Consider the following 11106-nt stretch of genomic DNA (forward strand, 5'->3'; position numbering starts at 1 on the left):
AGAACGAGATCGGTCATCTCGAATGTGGTGCTGAGTTGTGGTTTAATGAATTGAAGTGTGGTGGTGGTAGAGCCCAAAAGCAAAAGATCATCCACGTAAAGTAAGATAAAGTAGACTCCCTCTAAAGATTGATGTATATATAAATTCGGATCAAAAGCAGTGGAATGAAACCCATTAGATCTGAGGAAGGTGTCTATTCGGTGGAACCAGGACCGCCGAGGTGCTTGTTTAAGCCCATAAAGAGCTTTGCGGAGACTAAATACCTTATTTTCATGGCCAGGAGAAGAAAAACCTGGTGGGGGGGCCACATAGACTTCCTCATCGAGGTAGCCATTGAGAAAGGCACTCTTGACATCCATCTGATAGATAGACCAGCTGTGATGAGCGGCTAGGGCGAGGAGAAGGCGAAAGGATGTCAATCGAGCAGTAGGTGCAAAGGTTTCCTCATAATCGATACCATGTTTTTGGCGAAATCCTTGCACTACTAAGCGAGCTTTGTACTTGTCCAGTGTTCCATCTGCTTTGAGTTTTGTTCGGAAGATCCACTTTGTTCCTATGACCTTTTTGTGACTGGGTGGATCAACCAAAATCCAGGTCTCATTGCGATCAATGCTCTCAAGCTCCTGTTCCATGGCACGATGCCACTCAGGATGTTGAACTGCCTCCTGCCAAGTGGCAGGTTCAAAATGTATGATATAGGCTGTGGTAAAAATGGAGGCAGTGGTAGTGGAAGAAGCTGTCCAGGTAGAGCGTCGAGGACCAGGAGGAGGAAGTTCTAAGGGAACAATCCCGGAATCCTTCATAGTTTGTCGATACCAGCGTGGCATCGGGTCTTGAGAAGAGGATCGAGGAACGGGAGAAGCAATGGGTGGAGAGAAAGAAGTTTCGGGGGGAGAGAAAGAAGTTTCGGGGGGAGAGAAAGAGGTTTCGGGGGGAACGGTGCGTCATCAACAGGGAGAATAGAGGAATTTTTTAGAACATCTCTTTCATCGAAGACCACATCACGGCGAACCAAAACTTTGTTTGTGCGAGGATCAAATAAGCGATAAGCTTTGGCTTCCGCTAAGTAGCTAACGAGAAGTAGAAGTTCAGCACGAGGTTCTAGTTTACCGCGAGTATCATTGGGAGTATGAGTGTACGCGCGGCTTCCAAAGATGCGGATATGAGAAATAGAGGGTCGGTAGCCATAGAAAGCCTCAAAAGGTGTCATGTTCGGGATGGGCTCAGTAGGGCAACAATTAAGGAGATAGACAGAAGTGTTCACGGCTTCCGGCCAGAGACGTTTGGGCAACTCGGCTGCAAAAAGCATGGAGCGTGCCATGTTCATGACTGTGCGTTGTCTCCTTTCGACACGAGCATTTTGGGCGGGCGAAATAGGAGATGTAAGATGGCGTTGGATACCATGCTCGTGAAGGAAGTGAGTGAATTCATGGGAAATGAATTCACCACCATTATCACTACGAGGAATCCCAATAGGCTTCCCCGTTTGATTCATGACCAATCGAGCCCAAGTAGCAAAGAAGGAAAAAGTGTCAGATTTTTCTTTCATGAAGAACACCCATTGATATCGAGAGTAATCATCCACAATTAAGAAGAAATATTGTGAGCCATTCAATGAAGGAACATGAGATTTGCCACTAATATCGAGGTGGATTAGACGCAATATCTCACTGGCTCGAGAAGTGGAATGAGAAGGAAAAGGAGTTCGGCTTTGTTTGCCTAATTGGCATGGACGGCAAATATCTTTGGCTAGTGATAATTGAGGTAGGCCATCAACCAAAATGATCCCGAGACATTTCATATAAAGAGTCATAGGACAAATGTCCCAGACGATAATGCCACAATCGTTCTGTGTCAGTTGGATCTTTTAGGGTAGCAAGACCATGAAGCCAATGAAACTCGGAGCCGGTATTGGAGGGAGTCTCAAGAAATTGTGTCATGAGGTACAGACCATGAGGTTGGGCTTCGCCCCGAGCTAAAAGGAGTCCCGATGTCTCATCTATGATTTCGACATGCATCTTTGTAAATAGCACCGTGCGGCCAAGAAGGCAAAGTTGATGGACGGAAAGAAGATTGACCCCTAATTGGGGGACATAAAACACTTGATCCAACTGAGCAAGATTGGGGCCTTTGTCGGTATCAAATGTGATTGAACCAATGCCACAAATAGGAGCAACAGAGTTATTGCCACAACGGACTTCCCCTGTTGCCGGTTGGCGAGAAATGAAGAGATCACTATGAGGGGTCATATGATGAGTGGCTCCACTATCCACAATCCGAGGGGCTTTATGGCCACATGGAAGAGTATGAAAAGCTGATCCAGATATGGATGGGGAGGAGTCAAGCTCGATGATATGGATCAAGGCTTGAAAAATGAAGTCTAGAGAATCTCCAGTGGACCAGTCAAACAGGCCTTCGGGAGTGATGAAGGGAGGGGATGGGGTGAAATGATTAATGACATGGCCCTGTGGTCTCCAAGTTGCTAGCGTTAGGTGGAGGAGGACCACTCCTAGGGAGAAAACGAGGTGGCAGAGGAGTCGTGGTGAGGGGCTGTGGGAGAATGCCTTTGGCTTTGGAGCGACATTCGTCATCAACATGCCCAACTTTCTGGCAATGCTGATAAAACCGGTTCTTTTTGGGAAAGTTGTGCCAGGCGGGTTTAATACCAGAGGAATTATTGGAGTCAGAAGTGGGAGAGGGCTTCCCGGAGCTGAGTTGATCTTTTTGAATCCCGGAGAGAAGAGCCCCCTCTGAAGCAGGAACACTATGTTTTTGGTGGACCTGAGAGTAGAGACGAGCATAACGTAAGAGTTGACATTCGAACTCATAAAAAGTAGGAAGGGAGGGTTGAGAAATGATTTGTTGCATAAAACTAAAATACTTGGGCGGGAGTTTGTTCAAAAAGAAAGTAACTTGGTCATCCTCGGATTTGGAAGGACCAGTTGTGGCAAATTCAGCAATTAACCGCCGGTAGTCTGTCAGTTTGACCTTGAGATCATCGTCAACAGTGATCTAGAATTGCTGGAGATCGTGGTCAAGATTGATGCGACGAGTACGATCTCGGGCCGCATAGCGATCAGTGAGATGTGCCCATCCCTCAGAGGCAAGGTCAAAATGCTGTAATTGAGAGTGAAATTCAGGCAAAAGACCTTGCATGATTTCGACAATGGCAGTGGCATTACGATGTCGCCACGAGCGAACTACATGAGGATCAGGTTGCGGTTCAGTACCTTGAACGAGTTCCCATAGGTCTTGAGAATCAAGCACATGGCGCATGAGATTTGACCAAGTGGTATAATTAGACCCGTTAAAACGAGTCATATCAATAAAAGCATGTTTGGCTGTTGCAGAGACAGGGTGAGAGGAAGAAAGGGGATGATAGGGAGAAAGCAACCGGTGGATGCATGAGAGGACTCAGAATAGGAGCGGAGTGAGAATGGGAGAGGCGGCACCACCGGAGGAACAAAAGGATTCGGAGAAGACCCTGAGTGGGAGGAATAAACATGAGAGGCGGGATACGACATGAGAGGGGAAAAAGGGGTAGCGGGAGAGATAGAGGGAAATAAACTATAGGAGCCTAGTGGCATGGGAGAAGACAGAGGATGAGAAGCCACTGGAGGAAAGATGGCAGCGGAAGATGTGAGAGGGATGGGAGGGAAGGAAGAATGCGAACCGAAAGCAAACTCATTGTCTGACGCATTTCTCCTTTCTCGTCTACGAGTGTTCACATGCATGTATGGATCTATGTCCTCGTGATTACTCGCTCCTATGCCTTGCATAACAGACGGAGTTGCACCAAGGGGATAGGGCAACATACCTTGCACTGATTCTTGTGGGATAGGCATTGTCGAATAACCCATTGTCCTCATGCCGGCCTGTCCTCTTTCATCAGGGTATACTTGTTCTTCATCGGCACCGAACTTGAAATGTTGCTCTGCTTCTTCCGAGTTGAATAGAGGTCCTTGTTGACGTATCGAAGAAAACTGTGGAGAAGAAGAAGCACGGGGTGTGCGGGTACCTGCTTCAAGTTCCTTCCATTTCTGAAATTCAGCAAATTCTTTAAAGAGTTTGGAGAGGTATTCATCACCTTCGATCCTTGCAGACTCTCTCACAACATATGAAGAGGGTGGTGATTGAATAGAGGTCGATTCGGGCTGAGCTCGCTTCGGGGAAGAAGGAGAAGACATCTTCAGTTGATGATCTATCTTCCAAGCTTTCCAGGTCAAGGCTCAGGTGTCGATAGGCACACCTTGCTCTGATACCATATAAAGAAAGTACTTGGAGACAAATAAAACAACACTGAAGACTAACAATAGCTGAAGAAGAAATATATATCACCAAAGGAACTCAATACAAGATAAGAGAGATCTAAGAAAGAAACTGTGGAGGGAGCAAACAGCAGTCCTTCAGAGCAGCCAACTGAAGTGGGCTCTGCACTAGCTCCACAAGCTGGAACTGAACCAGATCTGAGTCAGCAACCTATTGCCAGAAGAGCAAAGGATTGCTGCAGATCTGGAGGAAATAATACAGCAGCAGTAGAGAAATAAGTCGATGCTGATCTGGAGCAGCAGCAGTACAGAAATAAGTCGATGCTGATCTGGAGCAGCAGCAGGAGAGGATGATGAAGCGGAGACAGAGGAGGCAAAGATGCTGAAGCTGAAGCAGAGGAGGCAGAGATGCTGGAGCGGAAGCAGAGGATGCTGGAGGGGATGCAGAGGATGTTGGAGAGGATGCAGGAGTGGAAGCAGAGGATGCTGGAGAGGATGAAGAGGATGCAGGAGAGGATGCAGAGGATGCTGGAGAGGATGCAGGAGTGGAGGCAGAGGAGGCAGAGGCGGCAGAAATGCTGGAGCGCAGGTGTGCAGCAGCCTGTTCCAAAAAAAGTGAGTTAGTAGCCACGGGGCTACTGCCTTTTATAGGCCTTACCCATCTGGTCGGCCAGTTCTGGTCGGCCAAATCTGGTCAGCCAGTTATGGCCTTTCTGGCCATTTGTTTGGCCCTGACCTCTGTTGCCAGTTTTGGCCTTTCTGGCCATTGGTTTGGCCCTGGCCTCTGCGTTTGGAGATTGCCTGTCTTAACATCTTGTCCTAGGCAGTCCCTGGTTAATCTCCTGCCCTGGAACCTCCGCCGAAAGCCGTACATCTGCTGCAAACAATCCATGCGTATCTGTACCTCTGCACTGACATCATCTGCCACATCATCGTGGCTGGCTCCTGGCTTGATTCCACACTGTGCTGCTGCTCCAACTCTTCTGCAGATCTGTCCAAACAGCCAGGTACATTCTCTGATTGTGCTGCCTACATGGCAGCCCATGTGCTTGTTAGAATTCGTGGTTAATGCCCCACATGTTTTGCCCCCCCATTTATGAGGAGAAGGGCAAGGGGCTTAGGCGGTTAGAAGGAGGAGTGATTGAGAGGGGGTCGCTGACCAGTCAAAGTCAATGGTCGGTGGCCAAGGTCAAAGTCAATGGTCAGTGGTCAAGGTCAATGGCCGGTGGTCAAGGTCAATGGTCGGTGGCCAAGGTCAATGATCGGTGGCCAAGGTCAATGATCAGTGGTCAATCCACCACCCCTTTGTGGCCTCTCCCCTCTATTATATAAAGCCCCCTTCCCCCTCACTAAAAAATAGCACTCAAGCCTTCAGCCTCTCAGCACTGAAGCTGATCCAGCAGCGCGCACTTAGTAGGGAGAAGGCGACTTGTCTAGCCCACCACTGGTGGAAGAAGATTGCAGCAATTGCTGCCCTTTGTAGCTGCTCCTCTTGCAGCCTTTTGCCCTTCATTCTAGAAGGAAGAACTTGTTCAGTTTTGCCATCTCCTTTGTTACTTCGTTGCTGCACTTTTGTTGAGTTGTTTTCCAGCAAGTATTCATCTCTTTTGCTTCCGCTGTACCGTCATTTCGAACAGTGCTGCCCATGTGGCAGCCTCATATCTCTGTGCTTTGCTGTGAGCTTGCTGCCCACATGGCAGCCTAGGTGCTGCCCATGTGGCACATGTGGCACCCCCCTCTTCATACTTTTCTATGTGGGTATGCTGCCCACATAGTAGCCAATATGCTGCTCATGTGGCAGCCCTGACCCTAAGCCTACCTCCCCCGTGCTCTCCTCATATGGGGGCTTACAAATGGGGAGGTGACTTTTCCAACAATGGCAGGGAAGATGGAATATCGGACGACTGCCGAGAGACGGGTGCATTTCTCCAAGGCTTGAACCTGCAAGTGTCTTCTACACATTCACCGAGCAAGGCATTCGCTGGTTGTATATATAAACCTAGATGAATCCAGGAACATTCCCAAACTCATCCTCTAAAAACACAACATAGTGCAGTTTCAATCTCATGATAGTTACTCATAAGGTTGAAAACCATAAACTACATCACGCATAGTAGGGACTAGCTACTATGACACCCCCACTGACATCATCAGCGCCCAACAATGGGTGTAGACCATAGTACAAAAATATGCTCTCACACATACAAATCCACACCCACACATCCTTGAGCATCCATTTATACAGAGTCTTTGTAATGAGTTTCTCTCGGCACTCCAGAGGTGAAGGGCAGACTCAGTCATGGCGAAGGCTAGCACTAAAGGAGAAGGCTGGTTGTATAGACCACCACCCTCATTGTTGGCACCTGTTTCAAAGATTCCCTAGGCAGTGAACTGGGTTCTCTATGAACAGGCTGGTTGACTTAATGTGTTTCTTCCGTGATCAACATTAATAGAATGGTTGGTTTTTCCAAGCATTAATAGAAGTTTCATGGCTAGCTAATTTGAATGGTTGGTTTTTCCAAGCATTAATAGAAGTTTCATTTCTTTGAGGGGGAAGAGAAGTACCTTATGTTTTTGGGGAAAGAATCAACAAGAGAGTTCTTAGATAATAAAGAAATCAATTGCTCAAGGACCTGTGTTAAAGGTGGTCAATCCTCATAAACCAATTTTCCTAGAAATCAATGTCACGAAATTTTCCAAGTCATGAGCAAGAGTTGTAACGTATAAAGATATTATTTTTATGGTACACAGTTTTATGTCAATGTCTACCATGATACTCTGAAGTGTTTTTGTAAACAACCAGATTTGAGTGGCCCTCAACCTAGATGGGCAAGACTCATGTAGAACTCCACATGGAAATTCAGTACCGAAGAAAGGATAATAAAGTTGTTGATGCATTATCACACATTATGCATAATATAAGTTTCACAGGGGTTGTTGATGACCTAGCATCTAGGGAAAGCCATATGTATGCAAGATATACCATCGATGATGGCTTGCCACGGTTTGTGTTGGTCTGTGCAATACAAGGTCAAACTAATACTCAAAGACAAGGGTTTGTCAGGGTATTTTATGAGGAGTGCAGGGGTCTAGGGGTTCCTAACATTACCTTATGCATGGATTATAGTGACTCTAGAAGGTTAATTGCCTAATTCATTAGAAGCTTATGAGAGTATCCTATTGGTAAGCTGCATAAGGGCAAGATGCCAAGTGTGGTAGGGGCTTCTACAGTCAAGGGTGACGTGAAAGGAAGGCTCTAGAGTTCAAAAACACCATCAGTGTATGCTGGAAGAGCAGGACTGTGTGTGTGGGTTGGGAGGTGACTTACCATTGCACAACTGTCCTTGCACTAGCTGTTGGCCCAAAGTTCACCTATGCTTTCAAAATGCCATGTTTAAGGCTTAACCCTAGAGTACATAATACTCAGCTTAATTAATTTCAGAGGCCATGTTGGCTATGTTCACTAGGGTATCTAAACAGCCTTTAACCTGCTTTATTAATCCTATTTCTCCCCCAACAAACCAAGGCTCACCCACAAAGTGCACTAACGGTGTTAGTTATGTAAATAGGATGCAGAATATCCTACAAATACCCTGAGAGAGGTAATCTGCATGCTAGTTCATTTGATCTAGCATTTTACTTAGTGGAATATTATTCGGTGACTGAATTGGGTGTGTCTGTATTCCCAAATTGCAATTCATGAGCAGCTTGGACCTATCTACCAATCATCATAGGACTGTTGTACCACCACAGAAAGGTGACATCCCCTGCTGTCTAGCATTGACCTTGCCATCTCCATTATGGATCTCTTCTTTTGCTCCACTACTACATTTTGTGGCAGAGCAAGGGATGTCGTGAGCTGGGTGGGATGTCCAGAGGTTGGAGCATCCATTCTTCAAAATGTTCTTTTTATCATATTGCTACTCTCTCAGATAAAGTAAATCTAAGATCATGTAGTAATGGTTGAACTGCATAGAGATAAAGGCCCTAGGCAGTGTAGTACACTTTTGTCAAGTAATTCTAGTTAGAACCCAACTACAGCGCTCTTGTTGCTTTTCTTGGTTTGATTTGACATGCTGCTGTTCATGGTCAAATCAAGCCTGAGTTCTTTTTCATTATTGAAAGCCAAAACCTACCCGTGTCTTGCTGAATGCTCTCAGACCAGCATTGTGATTGTGCACTAAGTACAATGATTTCTCTTGCATGATTAAGGTCCTCCCTCCATGATCAATTTCTAGTTTTAAAAATATAAGGATAAGCAAGTCAATCTCAACACTTGTCTTCTCCGAAATTGTTTTAAAAATATAAGGATAAGCAAGTCAATCTCAACACTTGTCTTCTCCTCAGCCACCACCTGTCACACTTCTCTATACTTGTCATCTTTTGCAACTCTCCGCAAGCTTCATCGAGAGCAAATGCCGAACTGCAAACTAGCCCAATTGCACTCTATCTATGCACGCCTTCGAGGATATATATGCAGAACAGGGGCCTATCCCAAATGCAAACCTTCTATCCAGGGCATGGGCACAACTCCGCCCTCTAGGAGCTGAGTAAGTTTCCCCTGAGAAGGATAGGCCTTGGCACTCCACAGGGGTGAGGTCCCTCCCGTCGAGAAGCTGTGGCATTGCTCCTCACTCCATGAGCAGCCTCCTCTCATTTTCAGCTCCTGCATGCTGCACGCTGCTCCTTCTTCATGCATTGCTGGCCGCTCCCACTCCATACGAGGCTGCTTCTGCTGACTGATCCCTTTCAAGCCTACTTTCTTTCCTCGCTTTGCTCCTCCACATGCCTGTAGGTTTACAGCGCTGGTCCTTCATTCCATAGGCTTCCTCATCTGAAACCCAAGTTTGCCAGGTTCTGTACAGAAACCGTATGGTCTATGAATTATATTCTCACATTCACAGTTGAAATAGTACGTTATCCTCTTCCGAGCTGGTAAAATGCACTCCGACGGTAACTCTAACTTTCGCCAAAGTAAGGTATAGCTTGACGATTAACCCACAATACATTTATAGAAAAGGCAAGGTTGCATCGTTGCCGATACGTAGACAACTCACCCCGAGCGTTGCAGCCGCTAGCGGCATACACTTGCGACGGCATAAATATAGATGCGACGTGTCTTCCCGAGCTGCCAAAAATGTTCTAAGCAGAGCAGGTTTGTGATTGGAGTGGCAACAAGAATATCTGGAATGTGAAACTGCTTCTGTCCGACAGACAGCCCAAACGCAGTGACACATCGCAGAGACAGTCAATAAACCTTGCATTGTGTACCAGATCTTGAGTTTTGCATGAAAATGAGAAAATGCTTGCAACTAAGGTCACATAACTCCACACTTTCCTTACGCCATGCGGAAGGGCATGGATCAAAAGTTCCGAGTGTCGACTGAGGTGCTCCTAGAGTGGAAGACTGGGTGCCATAGCCAGATGCCCATCACGCCCAAACCACAAATTGAAACAACAGAAAGTTTTAGCCTGGGAAACACATTTCTTTCCAAAACACGAGAGGCCACAAACTCCACCAATTCACATCACACAGTAGACAACTACAACACAAAAATCCAAGATATTTCTTTCCCTTTACGTCCCAAAAGAAAACGTGGTTATTATATTTGGAAACATCTCAATCCTCCTCAAACTCTGAAAGGACATTTCGTAGTATGCATCCTCAAGTGAAGTATAATATGGATATTATTTTCATTTACGCTCAAGATAAGAGACCGAATCATAATTGTTGAAAGAGAGTTTAAGAAGATTTTGTGCACTTAGCTTAATTATAGTTGCAATTGACACTAAATCAATAGTTGTGCATCTCATTTGTCGTCAACTAGTATTAGAACTCACATAATAAACTTTAAAGACAATCTACAGTCCACATGTTTTAGTGATTTAAATGAACAATACCAAAGATATGAGACATGACACAAGGTCCTTGAGGACCTAATGCCTATGCAAATATGAAGGGTAGTGCTTTTAATTCTTCAACACCAAGTACACTTATACATAGCAAATACATCAATTAGGTATCGATTGATTGAGTTCATGAGTTGTGTGTTTGAATTTGGAATTACAAGGATCATCTAGTGGTAATGGGCTCACATACTTGTATTTGTTTCCTCACCGCTGTGAATGAGGAATGTCAACTACGGACGTCATCATCAAATCATTGGTTTTGTCTTGTAATATATCTAATCATTTTATGGCTCAAATCAATAAAAATCCAAAAAACAAAGACACCCTAAGACACATTGAAAAAGTAGGAACTAAAGAACTACCAGTTTAAGGAAGATGAAAAAGAAAGAGAAACATATGAAGAGACAAGAACTTCAAAAAGCCATGTAGATTTTGAAATTAACATTAATCAAGAAAGCACAAGAAGACAAAAAGTAACAAAATTTAGCCCCAAAGAAGGCTTTAGCCCCTATGGGTGATGACAAGAATCATCGTGAAGGGAAACTTAGAAATCTAAGAAAACTAGGATTTAAAATATTAAGGTCAACTTTGACATTAAGAATCATTCATTAAGGACAACTTCAAATTGTAGGAAAACTAGAACTAAAAATATTATAGCCAGATTTATTTATAAAAATACACTATGAGAGCCAAAAACTGAAATACATACCCGTCCTCCTTTAACATAAACGGCTAGGAAAAAGCCTATCCTTTGTTAAGCTAATTATCTTAGACAAAAATGCAACTTAAGCTAATAACCTTTGAAACCACGCTTAATAGCTCATATATCCTTATGAAGCTAGAAGTCTTGAAAATGTATGCCAAATAGAATCTACACACTTTTATAAAGAAAAAGAAATAGAAGCTCTAGATTATAGTAAAATGCTAA

The 11106-nt window shown here is 44.8% G+C and overlaps 1 protein-coding gene across 6 annotated transcripts in view; it reads right to left on the reverse strand.

The window, feature by feature from the left end:
• Nucleotides 1–9934, reverse strand: part of LOC147886129 (uncharacterized) — a 28373-nt gene extending 18439 nt beyond the window's left edge. For 3 of the 6 annotated variants that reach the window (XM_087395670.1, XM_087395672.1, XM_087395671.1), the window contains exon 1: nt 9326–9934. In XM_087395670.1, coding sequence (XP_087251796.1) covers nt 9326–9532 — 207 coding nt within the window. In that variant the 5' untranslated portion in view covers nt 9533–9934. The remainder of the gene's footprint in view (nt 1–9325) is intronic. The other 3 variants (XM_087395669.1, XM_087395666.1, XM_087395668.1) reach the window with 3 other exon arrangements.
• Between the last annotated feature and the right edge of the window lie 1172 nt (nt 9935–11106).

This window comes from Dipteris shenzhenensis, chromosome 24, assembly GCF_047967505.1.
Source record: "Dipteris shenzhenensis isolate YYH24624 ecotype China chromosome 24, Dip_SZ_1.0, whole genome shotgun sequence".
Lineage (NCBI taxonomy): Eukaryota > Viridiplantae > Streptophyta > Polypodiopsida > Gleicheniales > Dipteridaceae > Dipteris > Dipteris shenzhenensis.